The sequence below is a fragment of the Mustela lutreola genome, chromosome 10 (genome assembly GCF_030435805.1).
Source record: "Mustela lutreola isolate mMusLut2 chromosome 10, mMusLut2.pri, whole genome shotgun sequence".
Taxonomy (NCBI): Eukaryota; Metazoa; Chordata; class Mammalia; order Carnivora; family Mustelidae; genus Mustela; species Mustela lutreola.
Genome location: NC_081299.1, coordinates 10,424,161 through 10,436,326, shown reverse-complemented (window position 1 = coordinate 10,436,326; position 12,166 = coordinate 10,424,161). Strand labels below are relative to the sequence as shown.

General features: G+C 55.2%; 1 protein-coding gene across 6 annotated transcripts in view; it reads right to left on the bottom strand.

Moving 5' to 3' along the window:
- KAZN (kazrin, periplakin interacting protein) overlaps positions 1-12,166 on the bottom strand; it is a 1,030,689-nt gene that overhangs the window by 107,366 nt on the left and 911,157 nt on the right. For 5 of the 6 annotated variants that reach the window (XR_009344966.1, XM_059134941.1, XM_059134944.1 and 2 more), the window contains one exon: positions 4,049-4,240. The exons of the other annotated variant lie outside the window; for it this stretch is intronic. Coding sequence is in view for 4 of the 5 variants with exons in the window: in XM_059134941.1 (XP_058990924.1) it covers positions 4,049-4,240 (192 nt within the window). In the remaining variant the exon portion in view is untranslated. The remainder of the gene's footprint in view (positions 1-4,048; positions 4,241-12,166) is intronic. 6 annotated transcript variants of the gene reach the window in all.

Sequence of the window (12,166 nt, the reverse complement as noted above, 5' to 3'; positions counted from 1 at the left end):
CTGACTGAAGGAGCAGAGATGAGAATTTAGCGGTTTTCTGTAAAGTCAGACATCAAAAAGTTTTTTGTTTGTTTTTGACATATGGAAAAGTTTTCACAAAAATGTAAAACAATGCACTCCTCACTCAAATCTTTTTGTTTGGGAAAATGCACCTATTTTTCATTAAAGTTTTTTTTTAATGTTAATGTGCAATGGGTTTATTGCTGTTGTTTTAAAATAAATTATTGAGGATTTAAATGAGTTTTTGGCTTTAATTTCTGGAACAGTAAATACCTACAGAACTAACCCACATAAACAAGAACTCTTTGGGTCCTCAATTTTGTAAGAGTGAAAGGTGGTCCGGAGACCAGAAAGATGGAGAAATCCTGTCATAAAAAAAATAAACAGATTTACGAACACAGATCTTTAACGGAATGGTATATAACGGCAAAACTGAAAAGAAAAAAAGTAGAAACAACTCAAGTGTCCAATAATCAGAAAGTGGCTAAATAAACTACAGTGCCTCCATTTGCTAGAACATTATGTAGTCATTAAAAATTATGTTTTCGGAGAGCATTTATCATGAGAAAATGCTCGACACACTCGTCACGCTGTTAAAAATGGGGCAGAAGCAAATGTTCACAATCACGTTTCGGTAATGCCTTGATTCTCGGGGGAAATCAGGGGAACTGAGCGGGGGCTGAGGAAATCGAGAGACTCCCTGAAGGGCTCCCATGGGTTACATGCTCCCCAGCATATTTTAGGGCTAGAGGGCAGCTCCGTTACGTTTAAACACACACGACACGACTCTTTCTTGAACAATCCTTCCAAACTTCTGCCTTTACACTCACTATGTAAGTAAGACCAAACTCCTAAACCTGGCATTCCGACTCATCCCCAAAGAAACCGAGGAATCTTCCACACCTTGTCCTCCCCAAACCCAGTTCTTGTCTTTGCTTTGATGTCGTAACCCGGGTCTGATGTTCCTCATGTCGGCTTGAGTTCCTAGACCTCTCCCATTCTGGAAAATTCTGGTCTCATCCAAACTCAAACCAAAGACAGGTGCAGGTAGGTAGGGTACCACCAGGGAGGAAGTCCTGGGGGCTTGGCATTCTCCTGCAAATACCGCAGGGATGCCGGCTGTTAACAAGTGTCACCCAACATCTGCTGCTTACTTGGTTTGCACATTTATTCTCATTCTCCTCATTATGGGCATATAAATCCCTTTTCATGCCCCAGCCTCCTTCTGCCCACATCTGTCGGCAATTTACTCACCACGTGCCGTGGCTAGGAGGAAGTATCTTATTTATGACTTTGTAGGATGCCAGGCAGGATGCTCGGGCCGGCTGAAGGTGCCCACTGCTTTTCGGGAGCATTGCTGCCTTGAGCTTGGATGGGCTCAGGGGCTCGAAGGTCTGGGCCACCCTAACAGGAATCAGGAGACCAACAGCTCCAGGCAGGTCTGAGGAGGTGTGCCAAGCCCCCTCTCATCTGGCAATCACTAAGTATATGCACTAACAGCACTAGGCACTGGGCCAAGCACTTTATATCTCATTTAACCCCCCATGACAACCCTCGGCAACAGCTACTGTTACTAGCCTCAGTGATAAGAGAAACAGCTTTGTTATTGTTACCCTCAGCCAGAGGACTACGTAGTTCAGAGAGGGTAAGGAATGTGCCCGAGGTCACACAGCTAGTAAGTGGGGGAGCCTGAACGCAAACCCAGATCTGGCTCCAGAGTCTGCCGTCCCCGTATCTGAGCTAGGATGTCCTCCCGTCTCTCCTGTCCCACCCAGCTGAATCCCCAGCGGGAAGGAGAGGTGTGTTCGTGTAGTGGAGAAAGTTTCTGACTCTGCTGGTCATTAGTTCTGTAACCTTGACCAAGTTATTTCACCACCCTGAAGCTCATTCAGGTGACTCCATCTGTGAAAGGGGGTTAATCCTGGTAGGACTGGGGTGAATGATAGATACGGGCTAGCACACAGCACGTACTCAGTAAAGCTTCCTATCATGAATACTGATAGGTCCTTATTGTTGAGGTTGTTGTTTACAGAGGAGCCCCCACATCTGGCAGATACCTGTGTCCCTGGGTGACCTTTGGTGACAGATAAGACACCTTACAGCCCAGAGCAAGGAAAATATGCCTGTGCAGCTGTGACCTGTGGGCCGAAAGGAGAAGGGTGCACATGGTAACCAGCTCTCTGCCCTCGTGGACATTGCCTCATTTAATTCACCACTACTGTCCCATCACTCAGGCCAGGAAACTGAGGTCTGGAGACCGTAGGCAGCCAGTCCCAGGAGCCGGGGAGTGGTGGAGTCAGTGAGCGTCTGCTAAGCCCCCTCCCTATTCCTTTGCGACCAGAAACAGCTTAGATAAGAGGTTCTGTTCCCCTTCTAGGTCCAGAAGAGCAAATGGGATCATACAAGGCAGGTTCCCCTGACCTTGGAAAATACACTGGCAAAGGTGGCTGAGACAGCTTCAGAGGCAGTGCCAACTCTCCACAGGGTTACAAAGCTAACGGAGACCAGACAACATCAGCTCACACAGCCCCGGGCCCAGCGACACTTCCTCGGGGAGATTCCCGCCACCTGAGTCTCTCTCTATCCTGAGGGAGGAGGGGGTGTCAGGAGGCCCCCGCAAGCTGGGAAGCTTGCACAGATCTGCCTGGACTCCTGGATGGCCGCACGAAGAGGAATGTGCGTGTGCTGGGCACGGTGACTTCCCAATTATGAAGCATCAGCTGGACCATGGCACGTACAACCCACGTGCTTGGGCCTCAAGACACTGCTGGGCAATCCCACTGGAAACAAAACCCCAACACGAAAGGGTGCCTGGTAGCTAGCCCGGGACACCCTGCGAGGAACTCCACGTCCTAGCTCTCCCCGCAGGCTGGCCAGGCCTGAGCACCACACTCTTGCCAAAGGGAATCCCTGGCTCTGATTCTGGCTCTTTCCCTGGGACCCTGAGGCCGAGGGGAGCAGAGATGCCCACCAGCCCGAAACGCTCCTTCTGATGGTGACAGGAGACAGAGACGACTTCTTCAAGCGGCCGCTCTGTCCCGAAGTCTCTTTCCGAGAGCAGCCTGAAATCAACCTAAGCAAGAAAGCTGCTCTGGCTTCTGAAATGAAGTTTCCAGAGTATGTATCGTTCTAGGAAACCTAAGTGGAAAGCAGGTTGCCAAGCTGGATTGCCTTTTTCTTTTCCCCAGGAGTATCAAAGGCAGTAACGGGGCCTCAAGAGAATGCTTCGTGTCAGAGTTCTCTGAGCACTGTGAGAGGGGACTCCCCCAACTTTTCTCGAGTCATCTAAGACCCTTCCCAAAGCCCGCGGCATATGGGAAGGTGGCTTCCAGGAGAGATGGGTGTCAGCTGCCGCTGAGCCCCAGGCCAGCTCCGAGGAAGGCCGGCTGCACACGAGGGCCCACCGGCCACGTTTCCTACAGCAGCCTGTGACAGCCACGTGGAGGTTGCTGTGGGCCAGCTTCTGCAAGAAAGCACCTGGCCGCCCATCCTGCGTCCTCCCCCGTCTTCCCGGAGGGGATCCCGGACACTGCACTGAGAGGAGCTCCTCCAGGCCAGCCACGGAACAGGGGCCGCAGCCCCTCCCCGAGAGGCCACCACAGTGAATGAGAGTGGCACGTGGCGGACGGATGTGTCCTCCCGCAGAGAATTCAGCGCCTCCGCACGGTCCCATAACCAGAGGTGCTCAAGGACCTCGACAGTGCCAGGGAAGTGGAGCCCAGCGGCTGGGTCAGCAGCCTGGTCTAGCAGAGATGCCGCCTGCCATTCATGCCCCGGAGGGCGGCGACCCTGAGTGACGGCGCTGGAAAGTCTGTGCTGGTCACAGGGACATGGGAATGACAGAAGCTTCTAACACGCGAGGCAGAATTCTATCAGAAAAGGGACAGGGCAGCTTCAGCTGGGGGTCTAAGCACCGGGAGACCCCCATGTCCGTGCCGCTCCCCCTGGAGAGGAAGGACCTTGGTTCCTCGGCGCCCCTGTGGTCCAAGCCTGAGCCCCAGGCAAGGGAAGGAAGGAAAGTGCCACCAATCGTCACTTAGTCACTCACCCTGCAAGGCTTCTTTGGCTCTGGCTAGCTCCTGCTCCTTCTGGGCCAGCTGGACCCGGAGCTCGGTGGCCGAGAGGACCTCGGAGGACTTGCCGCCCTGGGACTCCTCCAGGTCCTTCGTCAACATCTCCTTCATCTGGCGGAGAAGGTGGACCTCCTCCTGGAGCCGAGCCACTTCTTCCCGCAGGAGCACTAGGGGAGAAGGGCACACGGTTAGAGGAAGGGAACGCGGGCTCCTGCTGACTTGCTTTTTCTGGGGACCATTCCAAGGTGCTTTGGCTTTTCCCGTGTGCTCTGCATTTGAGAGCTTTCCTCGTGTGCACTGGGGAGAAAACTACCAAAGCTGTTAACCTTATTCCAAGAGCCCCAGCCCCAGTCCTGCGCCCCACCTCCAGTCTGCAGAGCCTGGCTGGTGGGACCGCCCAGCATCACCCCCCCCGACCCCACCCCATTCTCCAGGGCTCTGGTGCTGCTGTCACTGCACCAAGAGGGGCCATTCCAACGGCCAACATCATATCCCTCTAATGGGCAGGAACTAGTGTGAGAACGAAAAGGTGACAGGAGGTGGCGTTCTGCTAGGAGCCTGGAGTGCCGAGTTGGGCTTTACACGCACTATCTCATTGAATCCTGCGAAAACCACCTAGGGCGGCTCCCACCATCAGCTCCATTTCCCAGATGAGGGAGCTGAGGCTCAGAGAGATTGAATCACAGAGTTAGAGGGCAGCAGAGCTGGGATCTGAACCTAGACTTGGCCAACTCCAGAGCCTGAGCTCCCAGTCTGACACTCAGGAAACAGTCCCCAAAAGGCACACCTGACACATGTCACAGAATGCAGAGCCTTGAGGAACCCAGCACCCTCCCGGACCGCAGCCCAGAGCCGCCACCAGTAGCCCCGCCCGCCCCCTCCGACCTCCCTCCCGCAGGCCACCCCTCAGCCCCGAAGGTGTAGACGCTGCCTGGCTCTGGGCCACCAGGAGAGCTTCCTCCCCTCCTCCCAGGTCCCTTCCTGCAGGTTTGTCCCAGCCCCGCTACCACCCCCTCCAGAGACCTAAATCCGTTCCCACCCGACAACCTGAGCAAAATCCTGATCACTGTGGGAGGCCCACTGGTTTATCCTGTCCCTGGGCCCAGTGGGCGCCACCTTCCTGCAAGCAGGCCTCGTTACACCGTCCTGTCCCGCTTGCTGCGGGGTCCGAGGTGCCCTGAACAGGCTGTGACGACATATGGACCCCCACAAGCCATCTCTCCAGCCAATAAGAGTTCATGGGCATCTACCCTATGACAGACAGCAGTCCAGGCACTGGGGACCCTTGGGTGAATGTCATAGACGGGTCCTGTCCTCAGGATGGCACACTCCCAGACCCCACCGTGAAAGCAGGCCTAAGGACCGCAAAGCCACACCCTGGGAAGGCGGGCCATCTGCAAGGGAGTGCCCGGCTGCTCAGACATCGAGGGGCTCAGGAACGGGCTGCGAACTCCCCCAGTCTCTCAGCAAAACTGGAGCGCGGGAGGTCGACTGTGGGCGCTCGCCCCCCTCATTCCAGGCTGCCTACACTGCAGGCCCTGTGTACGGTGTCCAGAAGGGAGAAAGGAGCACCCTTGGCCTCAAGAAGTCTCCAGGGAGTAGAAGCAGAACATACAAGTAAGCATAACCCAGATAGCACTGCATTGGGCTTGGGGGCACAAGGACATTTGAAATGGGCCTTGGAAGACGCATGGGGTGGTAAGCAGACAAAAGCAGCGGCCATGACGAGGAGGCTAGAAAGCCAGATGAACGGATGGAGGGAGGGAATGGGTATGAGATAAGGAAACCTGGAGAGATAGGCCAGGGTCAGATTATAAAAGGTCTTAACCCTGACCACCTCTCTATGACCCCAGCTCTGCACAGCTTCTTCAGCGGTACTGAAGACTCTGCAGTTGTCATCCTTGCTCCCTGCCACAGACTGGATGTTGTGTCCCCTCAGAATTCATGGGGAGCCCTAATGTGGGATGGTATTGGCAGGTGCAGCCTGTGGGAGGTGATGAGGTCATGAGGGTGGCACCTTCACAAGTGGGATTAGCGTCCTGATAAAAGAGACCCCAGAGAGCTTCCTCGTCCCTTCGAGCACTTGAAGACACAGCAAAAAGATAGCTGTCTAGAAACCAGGAAGAGGGTCCTCACCAGACACGAAATCAGCCAGTCCAGATCTCAGACTTTCAGCCTCCAGAACTTTGAGGAACACGTGTCTGTTGTTTATAAGCCACTCAGTCCGTCCCGTTTTTGTTACGAGCCAGAATGGACGGATCTGCTCTCTTCCATCAATTCTCCCTCGGGTCTGTCCCCACTCAACTGTCACCAAAAGTCTAGCTCACAAGAAGGTATGAGTAACTGCTCACACGCCTCACTTACATTTACCTTATGGTACAGCAGGAGACCAGTCTGTTTGTATTTGTTTGTTGGTTTATTTAGGGATGTGACTTCTGGGCTTCCTTACACCACCCCGAAGGCGCCAGTTAAGGTTGACTACTATGTCTATGGCAGGTGGCAGAGAATTTCAAGTTGTCGGCTTTGAATGCAGTCTCGGCCAGGGACCGACTCTGACGGTGAGGGAGCCCCGTCGTCCCTCTGGGTCTCCAGTATCAAACATGCTACATGGGGATAATGCCGCCTGCTGGGGGTTACTGGACTTGGGGTGGGGGCAGCAAATAGCAAAGCCCCCCCCTCCCCGCGCCATGCACAGCTAAATCTGAATTTCAGATAAACGAACACTCTTTAGGATAAGCATGGCCTAGATATGACATGGGACATAAACGAAAAATGTATTCGGTGCTTATCTGAAATTCAAATGCAGCTGGGCGTGCTGTGTTTCACCTAGCAACACTACTCCCACCCCACGGGGAATTCTGGCACCATGACACGGGACAGTCACGAGCCAGGGCTTTCTTTGCCAGAGCACCTCAGGGGAGGAAGGTGGTCAAGGGAAAGACCGGTCTGGCTCAGCCTCCCCTGGACCCCTACCCTGAGATGAGAGCAGAATGCAAGAGGGGGCCGGGTGCCCCTGTCCTTGGCCAACAGTGGCCAAGGTGGATTTTCCCTGGGCTCCCCTTTCTAACAGGTGCACCTGACACCTGGGCCCCGCCCCTGGAGTCGGGCCCTGAAGCAGCAGGAGGGCGGGACCGGAGGTGCAGCACCTGCAGGAGCCAAGTCTTAGGAGACCGGGCTGGAAAAACAACTTCATGGAGAGAGAGGCTTGTTGGAGCTTACTAACCGCACCTGCCCTGGCTGGGGGTGCAGTCCCAGATCTTGCACACCGTGGATCCTTCCAGAGGCAGAGACGGGGGACAACCCTGGGACGGCAATCACAGAAAGACTCACAAGACTGCAGCCCGTTTATGGGCTCTGGGACCGTGGGCGGGCACGTCCCCTCTCTGGGCCTCAGAGGCCTGACCTCAAAATGGGGGTGAACGGAATAAAGGAGACAGATGTGTAATGTAAAGACAGGCTTGGCAGTGAGCATCGTGTGTGTGGGCCACCGGAGCCACAACTCCCCTTGCCCTCTGCGCAGAGGGGACTGGCCACGTTGCTCAGAAACAGCAAGGAAGCTGGAGTTGGAAGATCTGGGCTTGTGCCTCAGGGGAACTGCTACAGTGCTGTGTGACCTTAGGCAAGTCGGTGTTCCTCTCTGGGTCTTTCTACGCTTCACGAATCTGGACAATTGGTACTGATTGTCCATTTCCTCCATGGGTGGGAGCAGGGGGTCTCTACTCTAGCCTACACCTGCTGCGCTGCTCAGGAAGGCAGCGGCTGGTCACCGGTGGCTATGTAAGTGTAAATTAATTAAAATGAACAACTGAGTTCCTCAGTTATACTGGCCATGTCTCAAATGCCTGTGGATAGCCAGTGGCCAGTGTTGGACACTGCACACAGAGACCACTCCCCCGCACTGCACGGAGTTCTGCTCAGTGCTGGTCTGCAGGGCACAGGACACAGAAAGAAAAGCAGAGAAGTGGTATTTACTAAGCACCCGGTAGAGCACAGGCCCACAGACACCCCGACATAAGGAGCCTTTTGCCCATGGCCAGAGAGTGGCTAGGAAGGAGCCACCGTTTCTGGAGAAACCACCCTGGCCCTTGCGCACAGAGGAGATAAAGGGAAGATAACTGTGTACCCGCCTGCCGATGCTGGGCAACCCCAGTGCCCTCGGACCTTGGGGCAGGGAGGCGGGTCAGTAATAAAAGGGGCTGGTACTAGAAATGCCACAGACTTGACAGAGCTCTCGGGGCCAAGGAAGCCGGAAGTAAAACGTTGCCTGGGAGACAGCGGCTCTCCTGCCCCAGGGGAAGCCACCGTTACCAGGGTGCTGCTCTGGAGGGGGCATACCCACTCAAAGGTGGCAAAGGGAGCCAGACTCTGCTCTTCTCTGTCTAGCACATTTCCTTTTGTTTAAAACAGCAAACATGTCTCAGCCTCCCTTGCAGCTAGGACTGTCCAGGCGACCCGATTCTGGTGGACAAGATGTAGGAGAAAGCCCCTCAGGTGGACTGTCCATTAAGAAAAAAGGGCTTTGCCCCTTCTCTGCCTTCTTGCCTGGAAAGTGGACTTATGGCTGGAGCTGCAGCAGCTACTTTGTAACAAGGGGGCGATGTACACGGAGCCAAACCAATCCAAGAGGGGAGAACGGATCAAGGAGCCTGGATAGCATAGCCCAGCCCTGTCCCTGCATAGAGACCTAGAGCAGCACCAGCTGGGCAGGGCTGCCTGGGGTAGGAGAACCTCTGATTTCCCACATCACCAGAACCAAACCAATGTAGCCCATAGGACAGGCTGAGTCTGAGCTCAGGCAGCTGCTAAGGGCCCCTCAGCTGTGGCATCCGGGAAGCCAGGAGGGAAGTGGAGGAATCCACACAGCGCAGAAAGGAGGTGGCAGCTCCTGGCCCTGGAGAAGGGCCCTCAGGTGTGACAAGCCTCTTCCAGGCTTAATTTTTGTGAGCTCACAAGGGCAAGGGGCAGGAGAAGAAGGAGAAAAGGAAGTTATTTTCTGTGACTGGAGGGCATACCCCAGAACGGCCTGAACACGGCTACTCGGGAGCAAGCACCAGCAAGGACTCCCGGTGAGCTACAGGTTGCTGAGCCTTCCGGAGTCGGAGTCAAAAGTCTAAGTAAAAATAGCACGATAGTTACTGTGTATCACGGTGGCCACTACTCCTTTCCTAACGCTCCTTGTTTCAGGCTCTGTTGTATCTAACACGGCTTAACTAGTTTACTCTTCACCGTACCTGATGAAGTAGGTCCTGTTAGCATTGTCCCATTTGACAGATGGGGAAGCGGAGGCCCAGGAGTTCGGTGATCTGGCTAGGGTCACGCAGAGTCAAGAGCAGAGCCAGGGTTTGGTCTGGGTGGTCCAGCTCCAGCCCCCACACTGTGGAACTCCTACACTGTCCTACCTTGCAGGGCAGGGCAGCAAAGTCCGTGGGTGATCGAGCGCAAGCCCAGGGCCCACGCTGACTCGCCTCGGCGGATGACAGCGGAGACAGGTGTGCCCTCCAGCTGGGTAGAAGCTTGCTCTTACTTCCCGTGGTGGAGTTGGGTGACAGTGACCCAGCCATTCTGTGCACAGTGCTCCTGCCCTACACCAGGGGACCGGTCCCCATGCAGCCCCCGGAGAAGGACGTGGACGCGGAACTGGCCTGTTCGTTTCCACAAGAGCAGGGACTCTGTTCTGCTCACACCCGGCATCCAGCACCTAGCCCGGTGCTGGACTCTCGGAATAAAGGTGCTGAGCACAGGGCCGAGGCAGAGGTAGGATGGGCAGGTCTGTCACCCGGCCTGGGCTTTAGTCCTGGCTCCTCCACTTCCCAGCTTTTTTGACCTATGAATAAGTGACTTCTGAGCTTATCTGTAAAATGGAGCCAAGACCAGGCTCCGGGGCCTGTGGTAAACATTAAACAAAGCAATCATCTAAGTGGAAACATTCCGGAAGGTTCTAAATGGGGGTCATATGTAGCTTGTCACGATCATTCTTACAGAAGAGGGCAAACTTTTCTGATGTCCCGAAGGAAGGCCTTGGCCTGGGTAACTGCTGAGGCCTGGCCCAAGGGCCCCTCATCCTAGGACGGCAGATTAGATGACAGAGAAGGCCGAGTCCCAGGCCGGGGCGTGAGGGAAGGCTGGACGAGGGCAGGGGCTCTGGGTGGAGGCCGGGCTGCGTGAAGGGAGTCCGGCCTGGAAGGGGCTGTCCCTGGTGGCCCCCAGGGGGACACCTTGCTAAGCAGCCAAGCCCGTGCCTGTCAAAACTCGCCAAACTCAAACTGTACACGTAACACCTGTGTGTTTCACTGTATGTAAATTATACCTCAAGGGAAAAAAAAATCCAAATACAGCAGTAACATAGTTTGGATTTTCCACTAAAAATTCATTTTTATAGTCCCCGCCCCCACGCCCAGATAGAGACGCCCCCACCCCAGTCCCCTGGCCTCAGCAAAGGGGAGCAGGGGTCCAAACCCTGCGGATCTGGAAAGCTCTGTGGCTGACCTCTCTCCCCTACCATGAGGCCTGTGTCCCAGGAAATGCCAGAGTGCTGCCTCAAGCTACACACACCCTGTGGTAGAAGTCAAATACCAGGAGAACTCCCCCACACTGCCTCTGGCCAAGCAGAGGTCCCTTCCGGATGACAGATGCTGAGCACCCCACAATTCCCTTCTGGTCCAAACACCCTTCCTTGCTCACAGAGACAATGGCTGACGGCGGTGCCGTCTTCTGAGCACCGGCTCTGTGCTGGGCGCCACACGCTAGATTACAGGTTGCATCTCCCTGGCTGCTCGCAGCACCCCACTTAGGATTGGACACTCTCGGGGGGCATGGGGTCAGGCCCAGGTCGGTGGGCTCTGAAGCAATGTGCCCTGGGACTGCCCAGCAGCGCCCATCAGGCTGTGAATGCTTAGTCCTTCCTGGGCCTAGGGCTGCCACTTGTTTTGTTAGGGTGGGGCTTATTCTAAAAACGAGCAATAGGACTGCCCCTAGAGGAGTAAAACAAGACAGCTATCATGATTCCTATGGGCCGATCACTCTCAGACCTAAGGCTGAAAAGTAATAGGACCAAATGCACAAATGCGTCCGAAGAAGCCGGGAGCCAGTGAGAGAGGGGAATCCTGGAAAAGCAAAGCCCACCACCCAGGACGGCAGGGACAGGGGTCTTCACCAACAGTCTAAGCGCACCTCCTCTGTGTTCCTGCCTTTCTGCTGGGGGAAGCGGATGGCAAGGAAGGTTCCAGTGTGTCCAGCTGCAGGGCTATCTTCCCTCCCTTCTGGAATTCCCTCACCAGCATCATCGTGGTGAGAACAGATGCCTTTTTGAGCTGCTCATACATGCCAGGAAGGTTCCAAGTCTTCATACACACTAATTTTCAATCCTCACAACAACCCTGGGGGGTGTACCCATTTCACAGAAACTGAGGCCCAGAGAGAAGAGAGAACGTGTAGTTGAACCCAGGTGGTCTGGCCGCAGAGCCTTCGCTTCTGGCCACTGAGTTCTATAACACCTGTTCTCCTGCGGGCTCAGGCTACAAACCAACCCCCTTCCCCCCCCTGACCCGGAAGGCACAAGCTTGATGTTTTCTAGTTGTCCTGACCCTCTAGTCCTCCTGGGTAGTGACCACTGTCTGCATCCTGTCCCCACCCTGAAAGGCCCAAGATTGCAGAGCCCCAGCCTCTTGGTGAAGCTGACTCAACTTCCGAGTGGGGCCAGAAGCCCCGGATTCAGATAGCCCAGGGCAGCAGGCGACAGCGGTGGAAACAGCAATGTGACCCTCGATTCCAGACCCAACCCCAAAGGGTCCTTAAAGCTCTGTAAACGACCAGAATACCACAGGGAAACCTGGCCTGTTGGTCTTGAACGCTACGGTTTGCCTTTGGAGAGAAAAATCCCGGAAGAGCAAGGGCCTGGGCAGGGCGACCTCAGGGCCATGCCTCTGGTGCCCCCCACCCCGGGGCCTCTGGGACTGGTGAGGAGAGCCTTGGCGGCATCATCCTAGGCACCAGCCCAGGCTCCCTCCCTGCCTGGTCCCCGTTCACCATGCAGACTCCCCTGTCCCTCCCTCAGTCCCCCTCGCTGGTGGAGACAGACCCGCCGAGCCGGAAAC